Source organism: Cinclus cinclus, chromosome 23 (genome assembly GCF_963662255.1).
Source record: "Cinclus cinclus chromosome 23, bCinCin1.1, whole genome shotgun sequence".
NCBI lineage: Eukaryota > Metazoa > Chordata > Aves > Passeriformes > Cinclidae > Cinclus > Cinclus cinclus.
Genome location: NC_085068.1, coordinates 7,150,909 through 7,164,746, shown reverse-complemented (window position 1 = coordinate 7,164,746; position 13,838 = coordinate 7,150,909). Strand labels below are relative to the sequence as shown.

The window sequence follows — 13,838 nt, the reverse complement described above, 5'->3', positions numbered from 1 at the left end:
AATACACGAGGTATTAATAAATGCAATGAGATATCAATAAATGCAATAAACAAAATACCCAAATATCATTTAAAAAAACCCCTAAAAATACATTAAAAAACCCCCCAAAAATCCTCCTTAAACCGCATTTTCTCCATTTTTTTTTTCCCCATTAAATCCTATTTTATTTTATTTCATTTTATTTCCCCCCCCTCTCTCCCGGAGCACCCCTGGGATTTTTTTTTTTTTTTTTTTAATTTTTTTTTTTTTTTTACCTATGACAGCGTTGGAAATTGTGATTTTTAACCACATCCTGTCCCGAATTTCCAGTCCCGAGTCCGGCAGCTGCATGAGCCTGACGATGGTGGCCATGTCACTGGTGACAGTGACAGGGGATTGTTCCAGCTCTGCAAGGGACACACTGCTCTGAAACGGTGGCAGCGTGGGGGAAGAAAAAATGAAAAAAAAACAAAACAAAACAAAACAAAAAAAAAAAAAAAAAAAAAAAAAAACAAAAAAAAAAAACCCAACAACAACAACAACAAAAAAAAAAAAAACCAAACAAAAAAAAAAACCCAAAAAAAACTAAAAGAAAAAAGAGAGGAAAAAAAAAAATGAAACAGGAAAAAAAATAGGAAAAAGGGGAAAAAAAGACGGAAGAAAAAACAGGAAAAAAAAGGAAAGGGAAAAAACAGGGAAAAAAAGGAAAGAAAAAAACGGGAAAAAAAGGAAAGGGAAAAAACGGGAAAAAAAAAGGAAAGGGAAAAAACAGGGGGAAAAAAGGAAAGGGAAAAAACAGGGAAAAAAAAGGAAAGGAAAAAAACAGGAAAAAACAGGAAAAAAAGGAAAAAAAACAGGGGAAAAAAGGAAAGAAAAAAACGGGAAAAAAGGAAAGGGAAAACACAGGAAAAAAAAAGGAAAGGGAAAAAACAGGAAAAAAAAAGGAAAAAAAACAGGGAAAAAAACAGGGGAAAAAAGGAAAGAAAAAAACAGGGAAAAAAAGGAAAGGGAAAAAACAGGAAAAAAAAAGGGGAAAAAACAGGAAAAAAAAGGAAAAAAAAGGAAAGAAAAAAACAGGGAAAAAAAGGAAAGGGAAAAAACAGGGAAGAAAAGGAAAAAAAAAGGAAAAAAAACAGGGAAAAAAAGGAAAGGGAAAAAACAGGGAAAAAAAGGAATGGAAAAAATATAGGAAAAAAGAGGAAAGGAATAAAACAGGAAAAAAAAGGAAAGGAAAAAAAAGGAAAGGAAAAAACAGGAATAAGAGGAAAAAAAATAAATTTGAAAGGATAAAAAGGGAGGGATTAAAAGAAATATTAAAAAAAAGGAAATGGATGGGATGAAATAAGTGAAAAAGAAAAATAAGTGGAATAAAGTAAGTTGAAAAGTAAATAAAAACAAAAAAACAAGCAAAATAAATGAATAAATAAATAAAATAAATAAAAAGTAAAAAATGCGTAAAATAAAAAGCAAACAAAAAACAAAAAAAAAAACCAAAAAACACAAAAAATAAAATAAAACAAAAAATCCCAAAAACCAATGAAATAAAATAAATTAAAAAACAAACAAAAAACAAAAAAATAAAATAAATAAAAGAAAAAAATGCATAAAATAAGTAAGTTTAAAAAAAACAAAAAACACAGAAACAAACAAAAAACCAAATAAAATAAAATAAAATAAACAATAAAATAAATTAAAAAAACAAATAAAAAAGCAAAAAAGAAAACAAAAAAACCAAAGTAAAATAAGTAAAAAAAAAACAAAAAACAAAACAGAAGAACCACAAAAAAACCAATAAAATAAAATAAATAAAAAACAAAACAAACAAAACAAAAAACCAACAAAAAACCCAATAAAATAAAATAAATAAAAAACAAAACAAAAACCAAAACAAACAAAACCAAAAATCTCACAAAAACCTCACAAAAAACGAAAAAAAAGAAGAAAAAAGGAGAGAAAAAATAAAAAAGAACCGAAAAGCAACAACAACAACAATTTTTAAATGAACCGAAAATCCAAAAGCAAAAAATAACAAAAATTAAAAAAACAAACACAAAAATAAAACCACAAAAAAACCCAAACAAAAAAAATAAACTCCAAACAGAAAAAAAGCAAAAAAAAAAAAACAAAAAAACCCCAAAAAACCCAAAACAAACCCATTTAAAACCCAAAATATCCCATTAAAAATCCTCCAAAAAATCCCCATATAAAACCCAAAAAATCCCATTAAAAAAAACAAAAAAACCCCCAAAAATCCCATATAAAACCCCAAGAAATCCCATATAAAATCCTAAAAGAATCCCATTAAAAACCCGAAAAAACCCCCCAAAAAACCCATATAAAACCTCCCAAAAAACCATTAAAAACCCAAAAAAATCCATTAAAAAAACCAAAAAAATCCCATTAAAAATCCCCAAAAAATCCCATAAAAAAACCCAAAAAACCCATAAAAAACCCCCAAAAATCCCCATATAAAATCCTAAAAACCCCCATTTAAAAAAACAAAAAAAACCCAAAAAAAATAAACATAAAAAACCTGAAAAAATCCCACTAAAAAACAAAAAATACCATAAAAAAATCCCATTAAAAAACAAAAAAGAAAATTAAATTTAAATGAAAATAAATTAAAATTAAATAAAAAATAAATGAAAAATAAATGGAAATTAAATGCAAATTAAATTAAATTAAATTAAAATTAATTAAAATTAATTAAAATTAAATGAAAGTTAAATTAAAATTAAATGAAAATTAAATGAGAATTAAATAAAAATTAAATGAAAATAAATTAAATTTAAATAAAAAATAATTGAAAAATAAATGAAAATTAAATGAAAATTAAATAAAAATTAAATAAAAATTCAATGAAAATAAGTGGAAATTAAATGAAAATTAAAATTAAATGAAAATTAAATGAAAATAAAATTAAATAAAAATTAAATGAATTCAAATTTAATTTAAATTCAATTACAATTAAACTAAAATCAAATTAAAAATAACATAAAAATTAAAATACAGTAATTTACTATTTTAATTTAATAATGTGATTAAAATTAAATTAAAATTAAATCAAAATAGAACTCAAATTAAATCCAAATTAAATTCAATTTGAATTCAACTGGAATTAAACTAATTAAATCAAAATAAAACTCAAATTAAATCCAAATTAAATCAAAGTAAATCTAAATTCAATCCAAATTCAACCCAATTAAATCCAATTAAATCCAAATTAAATTGAAATTCAATCCAAATTCAATCCAATTAAATCCAAATTAAATCCAAATTAAATCCAAATTAAATCAAATTCAATCCAAATTCAATCCAATCGAAATCCAACCCCGTTGGACCCAACGGAACGAGGACTGCGTTGAGACCAAACCAAACTAAACCCAAACCAAACCCAAACCCAAACCCAAACCCAAACCCCAAACCCAAACCCAAACCAAACCCAAACCCAAACCCAAACCCAAACCCCAAACCCAAACCCCAAACCCAACCCCAAACCCAAACCAAACCCAAACCCAAACCAAACCCCAACCCCAAACCCAAACCAAACCCAAACCAAACCCAAACCAAACCCAAACCCCAAACCCAACCCCAAACCCAACCCCAACCCCAACACCAAACCCAACCCCAACCCCAAACCCAACCCAAACCCAAACCAAACCCAAACCAAACCCAAACCCAAACCAAACCCAAACCCAAACCAAACCCAAACCCAAACCAAACCCAAACCAAACCCCAACCCCAAACTAAACCCGAACCCAAACCCAACCCCAAACCCCAAACCCCAACCCCAAACTAAACCCGAACCCAACCCCAAACCCCAACCCCAACCCCAACCCCAAACCCAAACCAAACCCCAACCCCAAACCCCAACCCCAAACCCAAACCAAACCCCAACCCCAAACCCAACCCCAAACCCAAACCAAACCCCAACCCCAAACCCCAACCCCAAACCCAAACCAAACCCAAACCCAAAACCAAACCCAACCCCAAACCCAAACCAAACCCAAACCCAACCCCAAACCCAAACCCAACCCCAAACCCAAACCAAACCCCAACCCCAAACCCCAACCCCAAATCCAACCCCAAACCAAACCCAAACCCAAACCAAACCCAAACCCAACCCCAAACCCAAACCCAACCCCAAACCCAAACCAAACCCCAACCCCAAACCCCAACCCCAAACCCAAACCAAACCCAAACCCAACCCCAAACCCAAACCAAACCCCAACCCCAAACCCCAACCCCAAATCCAACCCCAAACCAAACCCAAACCCAAACCAAACCCAAACCCAACCCCAAACCCAAACCCAACCCCAAACCCAAACCAAACCCCAACCCCAAACCCCAACCCCAAACCCAAACCAAACCCAAACCCAAAACCAAACCCAACCCCAAACCAAACCCAACCCCAAACCCCAACCCAAACCAAACCCAAACCCAACCCAACCCAACCCCAAACCAAACCCAACCCCAAACCCAACCCCAAACCCAACCCCAAACCCAATCCAACCCCAAACCCAACCCCAACCCCAAACCCAAAACCAAACTAAACCCGAACCCAAACCCAAACCAAACCCAAACCAAACCCAAATCCAAACCCAAACCCAACCCCAAACCAAACCCAACCCCAACCCCAAACCCAAACCCAACCCCAAACCCAAACCAAACCCAAACCCAACCCCAAACTCAAACCCAACCCCAACCAAACAAAACTTCATTCACAGCAACCCCGACTCCAGCTCGCACCGAACCCCTGGAAACCCCGAAAATCCCAAATAAACCCCAAAAATCCCAATTAAACCCCAAAAATCCCAATAAACCCCAAAAACCCAAATAAACCCAAAAATCCCAAATAAACCCCAAAATCCCAATTAAAGTGGTTTAAACTCGAGTGGTTTAAACTTGAGTTCTTTAAACTGGAGTAGTTTAAACTTGAGTGGTTTAAACTCCCAGTGCTTTAAACTCTGAGAGGTTTAAACTGGAGCGCTTTAAACTCGAGCGTTTTAAACTCTGAGAGGTTTAAACTCTGAATGGTTTAAACTTGAGCGCTTCAAACTTGAGTGGTTTAAACTCTTGAGTTATTTAAACTGGAGTGGTTTAAACTCTGAGTGGTTTAAACTCTGAGTGGTTTAAACTCCAGCACTTTAAACTCCGAGTGGTTTAAACTCCAAGTGCTTTAAACTCCCAGTGCTTTAAACTCCCAGTGCTTTAAACTCTGAGTGGTTTAAACTCCAGCACTTTGAACTCCGAGTGGTTTAAACTCCGAGTGATTTAAACTCCTAGTGGTTTAAACTGCAGCACTTTAAACTCCAGCACTTTAAACTTGAGCGCTTTAAACTCGAGCAGTTTAAACTCTGAGTGGTTTAAACTCCAGCGCTTTAAACTCTGAGCTCTTTAAACTCCAGCGCTTTAAACTCGAGTGTTTTAAACTCCAGCGCTTTAAACTCTGAGCTCTTTAAACTCGAGTGGTTTAAACTCCAGCGCTTTAAACTCTGAGCTCTTTAAACTCCAGCGCTTTAAACTCTGAGCTCTTTAAACTCGAGTGGTTTAAACTCCCAGCGCTTTAAACGCTGAGTGCTTTAAACTCGAGCGCTTTAAACTCTGAGCGTTTTAAACCCTGAGTGGTTTAAACTCCCAGTGCTTTAAACTCTGAGTGGTTTAAACTCCAGCGCTTTAAACTCTGAGTGTTTTAAACCCTGAGTGGTTTAAACTCCAGCGCTTTAAACTCTGAGTGTTTTAAACCCTGAGTGGTTTAAACTCTGAGTGTTTTAAACCCTGAGTGGTTTAAACTCGAGCGCTTTAAACTCTGTTTTAAACTCTGAGTGGTTTAAACTCCCAGTGCTTTAAACTCTGAGTGGTTTAAACTCGGAGCGCTTTAAACTCGAGCGCTTTCCCAGTTTTTTCGCCACCTGCAGAATTCCCTGGAAGCAAAGAGGAAACCGCAGCAGAGCGGCCTGAGGAGAGGCAGCGCTTACAAACCTTGGAGCCGAAAGCTGCCCGAGACAAGCGGGGGCAGAAAAGCCCCAGGGCCCCGAGCAGGGGGGCACTTACTTTCCGACTCGGGAATTGAGCTTGTTAGTGAGGAGCTGGTAGATGTGGTGATGCTCATGGAAGGGCTCGTACCGTAACGGGGGAACGCTCCCGTCATGGCCGTGGTATGAGAGATCCACGCCGCGGGGTCGATCGGCCTCACCGGCTCAGCTGTGGGCACAAGGGTGGAGACGGGCTCAGGGCTGCAGGAAACGTGGAGGTTTTCAAAGGTTTCAGAGGATTTTTTATGTTTTTTACATGGGGAAGATCCTATAGACTGTATCACCACAAAAGGGATGGAAAATGGGGTCAGGGTTGCAGGAAACGTGGAGGTTTTCAAAGGTTTCAGAGGATTTTTCTGGTTTGGACATGGAGGAGATCCTACAAGAATATATCACCACAAAAGGATGGAAAATGGGGTCAGGGTTGGAGGAAACATTGAGATTTTCAAAGGTTTCAGAGGATTTCTTGGGTTTTTACATGGGGGAGATCCTATAGACTGTATCACCACAAAAGGGATGGAAAATGGGGTCAGGGTCGGAGGAAACATTGAGATTTTCAAAGGTTTCAGAGGATTTTTTCTGGTTTGGACATGGGGGAGATCCTATAGACTGTGTCACCACAAAGGGATGGAAAATGGGGTCAGGGTCGGAGGAAACATTGAGATTTTCAAAGGTTTGAGAGGGGTTCCTGGGTTTTGACATGGGGGAGATCCTACAGACAGTATCACCACAGAAGGGACAGAAAATGGGGTCAGGGTTGGAAGAAACATTGAGGTTTTCAAAGGTTTGAGGCGAGTTCTTGGGTTTTTACATGAGGAAGATCCTATAGACTGTATCACCACAAAGGGATGGAAAATGGGGTCAAGGGTTGGAGGAAACATTGAGATTTTCAAAGGTTTGATGGGGGTTCCTGGGTTTTGACATGGGGGAGATACTACAGAGAGTATCACCACAAAAGGGACAGAAAATGGGGTCAGGGTTGGAGGAAACTTTGAGATTTTCAAAGGTTTGAGAGGATTTTTCTGGTTTGGACATGGGGGAGATCCTACAGACTGTATCACCACAAAAGGGACAGAAAATGGGGTCAAGCTTGCAGAAAATATCAAGATTTTCAAAATTCCAAGGGTGTTTCTCTGGTTTTCTGGGGGTTTCACGTAAGGGAGATCCTACAGATTGTACCTCCACAAATGGGACAGAAAATGGGGTCACACTTGCAGAAAACAAGATTTGGAGTGGTCTGAGGAGGTTTTATTTTGGCTGTACTGGTTTGAATAAGGGTTTTGAGGGAGTGAGCTCCTGTAGTCTGCACCAGACAAAAGGCACAAAAAAATGGGGTCAGACTTGCAGCAAACATCAGTACTTTGAAATATCTGAAGGCTTTTCTCTTGTTCTCTTCTTGTTTCTCTGCTTTTCCCAAGGGTTTCAAGGCAGCTCCCACAATCTGCACCAGTCTATTGCGTTTTTTCCACCCTCATCTTCAACCTCATTTTTCTCATGTTCTCATTTTCCAGCACAGCCCTCACCAGCAGGAGGCAGCTGTGTTTGTCACATCTGCACAGATCTTTTACTGCTATTGAAAACAAGATAAATTTCAAGGTTTTTTTTTTTTTTTTTATGTGTATCACTGCTGCTTCCCTCACATCTTCAAAACCCTCAGCTGAAGTTTTCTCTAAAAGTTCACTGTGAGAAAATGAGGATTTTTAACACTTGGCATAATTATTTCCAAACCTCTTCTGAATTGATTTGTTAAGATCACCTCCCACAAGGTTAGGAGCTTGATCCAAGACAAAAACTCCCAGGAATTCAACGGGCAGTGAAATCTCAAAAAAAAAAAAAAAAAAAAAAAAAGTATCTTGAACCCCAGGCTCCCAATACCAAAGTAAACAAATAAAAGAACTGAACGGGCAGAACCTGTGAGATGTCAAAATAGGTGAAAATATTCCAGATTTTGGGGGCTTGCCAGGAAGCCAGCAAAGGGCCCAAATGGGTACTCACCCCTGGGGATGGTGAAATAACTCCTGGGAGTAGGGTCCCAGCATTTGGCTACTGTTAGGCTGATAGGTCTAGGAGAAAAAAAAAAAAAAAAACAAAACAGGTAAGGATGACTCTTAACTTTCCTACAGAGCTGGAAATGCTACAAGAACTATCTGAAATAAATTTAGTCCTGTCCAGCAGCCCTCAAGTACATTCTGAGAATGGTTTGGAGAAGCTTTGTAATATTTTCAGTACGAAGCACATCAGGATGTTCCTGGTTTTGCACGCATGATGAGCACTGGTGGTGAAATCTGTAGGATGATCAGCTCTTGGGATGTTAAAATGCTCATCACATAAAAAGCCAGCACTGCTGAAACCAGGCAACTCCTCACTGGTGTTGGCTTTGGCCAGAAGCAGCCTCACCTATTCATCATTTACACTGAGAAGTTCACAGCTGGGATCAGTCATGCTGGTGGATATGAAAACGTTGATTTCTCTGAGGTTTTCCCAGCTCCTGCACATAGAGGAGGAGCAGGAGGAGGTTTTGGGATGTGCTCACCCTGGTTTGGAGACTATTTCCCGTAGAACCCGAACGGCATCGTCATTGCTCATGTTCTCAAAATTGACATCGTTCACCTGGAACGGTGCAGAAAGCACAGGTCAGCTTCTGCAGCAGCAAAGTTAAAAGTGTTTTAATTACTTCATTAACCCCCCCAATTTATCTGCCTGGTCACTGCTTCCATTCCTTTAAAACGTCGTTTCTCAGAGCGCCTCACACAGAAACCACCGATCTCAACGATCTCGGCGCCACGTTTCTCCGAGGACGAATAATTTCTGTTTTATTTATTCTGCTTTATGTTTAATCCTGGGCTGGTGGGATGGCTGAGCACGGCACAGCAGCAGGATTTGGGGACAGGGACCCACCTGCAGCAGCATGTCCCCTGGCTCGATGCGCCCGTCCGCTGCCACCGCCCCTCCCTTCATGATGGAGCCGATGTAGATGCCACCATCACCCCGGTCATTGCTCTGTCCCACAATGCTGATTCCCAGGAAGTTGTATTTTTCTAGATGGACACAAAGTGGAAGGTGGGGAAAAGGTTAAAAAAAAAAAAAACAAAAAAAAAAACCAAAACAGCAAAGTGATTGGAATGATGGCAAAGAGCGAGGATGCTTCAGCTTTGAAACATCTCGACGCATCGGCGGGGCGAGGTTTGATTTGCAACGATCTCAGGCTGCTCTGATGGTGAATATTTGCCTGGCACCTTCAGGGAAAGGCTGCTAAAGACAGGATTTTTCCATCCAGACAGTGTTACATTAAAAAAAAAACAAAAAAAAACAAAACAAAACAAAAAAAACAACCCAGCACAAGGAAGAGCACTGAAAAGACTCGTCCACACCTGGAAATTAGCACCGAGCACATTAAGCAACATTTGTTCCACATGGCAGAGAGGCAGGAAGGGTTTGGTGCTGCTGAAAGGTGCTGAATTCCTTGGCAGCCCTGCACATTTCTGTCTGGCTGACAAATGAAACCCATGAGCAGCAGAAATGCAAACCCCCAGTGCCCTTCCACCCCAACCCCTCACCATTAACTCCACATCCTGGAGTTCCAGCTCCTTCCCTGGAAGGAACATTGATCTGCTGGTGAAAATGGCCCAGCTCTGGATCAGGAATCCAGGCACAGCCAACACAGCAGCAGCTCTCAGCTGCCATTCCCTTCATTCACCTGGCATCCTTTCAAACCAGGCAACTCCCTCCTGTCTCCAAAGGCTCCCTCACCATCACAAAATACATCTCCACCACTTGAATTTCATCATAAAAAGCACGGCTTGTCCTCTTACCCATGTTGAGTGTGACAGTGATGATGTTTAGGGACATGGTGGAGTCTGTGATGCTGCTGAACGAGGACGACTGCAAAACACAACAGGAAAGTCTCGAGGTTTTAAATGGCTCAGAGTGAGAACTGTTGAGGGTTAACTCATCAGGAATTGATTAAAAGGTTTCCAGCTGAAAGGCATCCAGAAATTAATGAGGTTTCCTCAAAATTATGCTTCACTGAGAGACTTTAAGGGAAGAAATCTGAGCAGAGTCTGCACTTTCTCCAAAGGTCTGATCACAAAACACACAGAGCACGTTCCTGTATTGAGGTTTCTCAACTGAACTTCCCCTGGAATTATTTCTGCTTCCTGGCTGTGACTGACAGGCAAGTATTTAGATCCTGAAGTGCCCAGTGGAATATGAATTACTGCACCCACAGCTCCTCCCTAAAGGGAGGAGTGAACAGCAAGTGATCCAGCAGAAATTGGGAGCAGAGACACTCCCCTGCCTCCAGAATTAAATACAAAGGTGCTTATCAAAGATCTTCTAAAACACTGTCCTGTGATAAATGTGTGTGAGGTCACTCTTTCATGTCTGAAGAGTGAGATTTGTGGGAGAACAAAGCAGGTGCTCCAGGAGTCTGTCCTTGGGGGTCACCCTCACCCTGCTGCCAAGGACTGGCACGGCAAAGGGCAAAGGAAAAGATTGGGGATCTCCTGTAAACTTGGATTCCTCCCTGAGCAGAATGCAGGTCTCAGGGTGTCTTCCCACATCCTAATGGAGTTTCTCCTCCAGAGACTGGTCTTGGAAAAGACAAGAAATGGGATTGGTGAGCAGTGAAAGGAGAAGGGGAGAGCTGAAATCTTGACTTTGGAGCCGCAGAACTCCAAACTCAGAGACTGAACCCGGACCGGAGCCACAGGGAGTGAATTCAACAGGCACAGACCTGTCCTGGATCCCTTCCTGAGTCAACAGCTCCACTCAAAAATCACAGAATTCACCTCCTTGGGTAATGCTGCTGCCGACCTTACCCTGTCAATCTGCCTCATCCTCTGTTTCCTCCTCCGGCGTTTGTGCTTTCGGATGAGCCGTGATGAAGTGCTCTGCTCCGTGGAACTGCTCAACCTGAAGGCAAGGACAGCAAAAGTCACAAATGTCACCCCTGCAGGGCTCAGCCACCTGCATTTTTCTGCCAGAGAGAGCCTCCCCTGCAGCAGCAGGAGAGGGGAAATCACACACACAGCTCGGGAGAAGACTGCAGGGATCAGATCAATAATTTAACGTTACAGAACATGATTTAACACTCGTTTTCTTCTGGGAGCAGTCTGAGTGCAACCCTTAATGCTCATTTTTGTGAGTCCTGTCATTTTCTTCTACTGCTACCAGGAATTCAAGGCTTCAATTGAAAGAAATCAAATAGAAACTGGTAACGTGGGGACAGTGAATGTGATTTACCTTCACACGTTCTGTAAGGTTTTATTTTGCTGTGGGATTTTTTTCCAGGCTCTTCAAAGTTGCAGAACCTAAATGTGTCACGTTTTACATATGAATCTTTAAGGTCTTTTGGAGTTTGGAGCATTCATTATCCTCACTTTGCAGAGAGTAGAATGAGACAAATAGATTTGCCCAAATTAATTTCAGGAGCCTGGAACAAAGCCTAGATTATTAAGATACCACTATAACACCAGAGAGATGTCTCTCCTCAATTTAATATGTTAAAAATGGCAAAAAAAAAGAAAAGAAAAAAGAAAAAAAAAGACCAAGCAATGCTGCCTCATTGACCAAAATTTAAAATCCCAACTTTATACAACACAAACAGTGCCAGGCTTTTCCCCCCAATTTCCACATTCCAGCCACAATGCAGGAATGTGGGAATACCTCCAAAACTTGATGCCAGCAATTCCAAAAGAGTTTGGTGTCCTGAGAGCACAGGAAACCCCTCTGGCCTGAAATATTTTTATCAAGTATCAGCCCTGGAGAAGCTGGAGCTGCACAGAGGGTGTGAGGGTGTGAATCTCCTGCCATTCCCTTCCAGTTCACACAATCATTTCAGGCATGTTAACCTCACACACTCCTTTTTTTTCCCCAACTCCCAGAATGGGGAATTGAAGAGGCAAGAGGTGGAATTTTTTTCAAAAACAGATCCAAAATGTGATAATTCCTGGTGTGTGGAACAGCTCCCACAGCCCCTGGGGTTGGGAGGTTTTATTTTTCCAACAGGAAAAATAAGGAGGTGTCAAAGCCAGGGCTTGCTCAACATCCAAAAATTGACACAAAATCCTCCACTTTTATTTTGCTGTCAATATTCTCCCCCTTCCTGCCTCCTCTCCCATTTCCTCCTCCTCCTCCTCCCTCCCAGAACATCTCACCAGAGGATTCAGCTAAAATCTCCCAGTTTGGGAGAACCTGAGCAAAACCAGGGCACGTTGCTCACTCCACAGTGAAGCTGCCCGCTCTCTGAAAGGACATTTTGCATTTTTCTCCCAAATTAAACCAGCAAAACCAGAATTTCCTGGCAAATCCCTGAGCTTCTGTCAGCAGGTGATAACACGTGAGAAGTAAAGTTGTTCTTTGCTGTATTTTTTGCTGTCCTGCTCAATATTAGGAGGGAAGGACGAGCATCAGCTCCTTATAAAAAAACCAACAAAAACAAAAACAAAACAAAACAAAAAAAAACCCCAGCTCAGATTTAGTTCAAGGGGACACAAAACATTGCAGGGATAAATTGGAGCTAAAACAGCCTCTCACATCAGCTGCACAAAACTGATGATCAGAAGGCTCTGCAGGAACATTTATACACCTATTTTCATGTAGCTGTGGCACATTTCATCATCTCTCCCTGTAATTTCTGCTCAATCCACAGCCTTAATGCATCCTTGCTGAATTCTTAATATTCTGGGAGCATCTGGATGCTAAAAAGCAGCTTGGACCTACTCTAATGAGGAATATTTTGCTCTCTGAAGCATCTGCAGAAATACTGGGTAAAAGTTGTCATTATTACAATCTGATGAGCAAGACAAGATGGCAAATTTGAGCTTTTGAGACAAATAAAGTGCAAAGATGAAAAACAAATCTGGAATTATCATTACCAATTAATTTCCTGCACCAGCTACTGCCCAAAACCCTGACTGCACTTCTAACACAAAGGTAAATAAATATAACAGAGGGGATTAAAAAAAAATAATAATAATAGCAAAAACACTAATGCTTTTCTTCTCCATTCTGCAATTCCCAAAAGACAGGGGGAAAAGGCAACATTTTTCTTATCCACATGGCTTAAAAAGAAATTATGATAATTTCTTCAATGAGAAATAAATTTTCTGCAGTGAATACTTTTAGCTGCATTGAACTTAGAGCAACAATTGCTGACAATAATCCTACAGCAACAGATGTCAGATTTGTTAGACCTTTACTTTAGAGAAGACAGAAAAAAGGTTTTTACTGTCAAGCTCCCTACATCAACCTGTGTTCAAAATCCATCCTGCAAACAACACAAACATTCCATTATATCACACTGTGAAAAAAAAAATGAAATAAATTATTGTGCTCCCACTCTGCACAGCCCTGGAATGTCTGTGAACTAAAGGTTAATTCACCAAAACATGACATTATTCCTGAACTGAATACAACAGAATTGGGCTGGGAATTACCCAGCTCTGCTCCAGTGCTCTGAGTTCAAATAAAATAAAAGTCAGAAAAGCATCCTCAGCCTCAAAACCTCTTCCCTTCCAGGACAGCAGCATCCTTCCCCTCTGATTTCCTCCCCCAGTGTCCCCTCCCTGCACAGCCTTGCTCACAAAGCAGCTTCAGCCAGCAGAACCCAGCAGCTGCCAGGAACCAAAGTGACCAAAGTGACCAAAATGACCAAAGTGACCAAAATGACCCCTCTGTGCCCACCCTGGTGTGCCCATCACCAAACTGGCCCCTCTGTGTCCACCCTGCTGTGTCCATCACCAAACTGACCCCTCTGTGTCCACCCTGCTGTGTCCATCACCAAACTGACCCCTCTGTGTCCACCCTGCTGTGTCCATCACC

At 40.3% G+C, this 13,838-nt stretch overlaps 1 protein-coding gene across 2 annotated transcripts in view; it reads right to left on the bottom strand.

Moving 5' to 3' along the window:
• The window catches only part of DVL1 (dishevelled segment polarity protein 1), a 62,773-nt gene that overhangs the window by 9,100 nt on the left and 39,835 nt on the right, over positions 1–13,838 (bottom strand). The window contains exons 6-12 of one of the 2 annotated variants that reach the window (XM_062507516.1): positions 10,835–10,928; positions 9,827–9,896; positions 8,913–9,052; positions 8,548–8,624; positions 8,010–8,077; positions 6,034–6,183; positions 255–386 (exon numbers count right to left, since the gene is read on the bottom strand). In XM_062507516.1, the coding sequence (XP_062363500.1) occupies positions 255–386; positions 6,034–6,183; positions 8,010–8,077; positions 8,548–8,624; positions 8,913–9,052; positions 9,827–9,896; positions 10,835–10,928 (731 nt within the window). The remainder of the gene's footprint in view (positions 1–254; positions 387–6,033; positions 6,184–8,009; positions 8,078–8,547; positions 8,625–8,912; positions 9,053–9,826; positions 9,897–10,834; positions 10,929–13,838) is intronic. The other variant, XM_062507517.1, reaches the window with a different exon arrangement.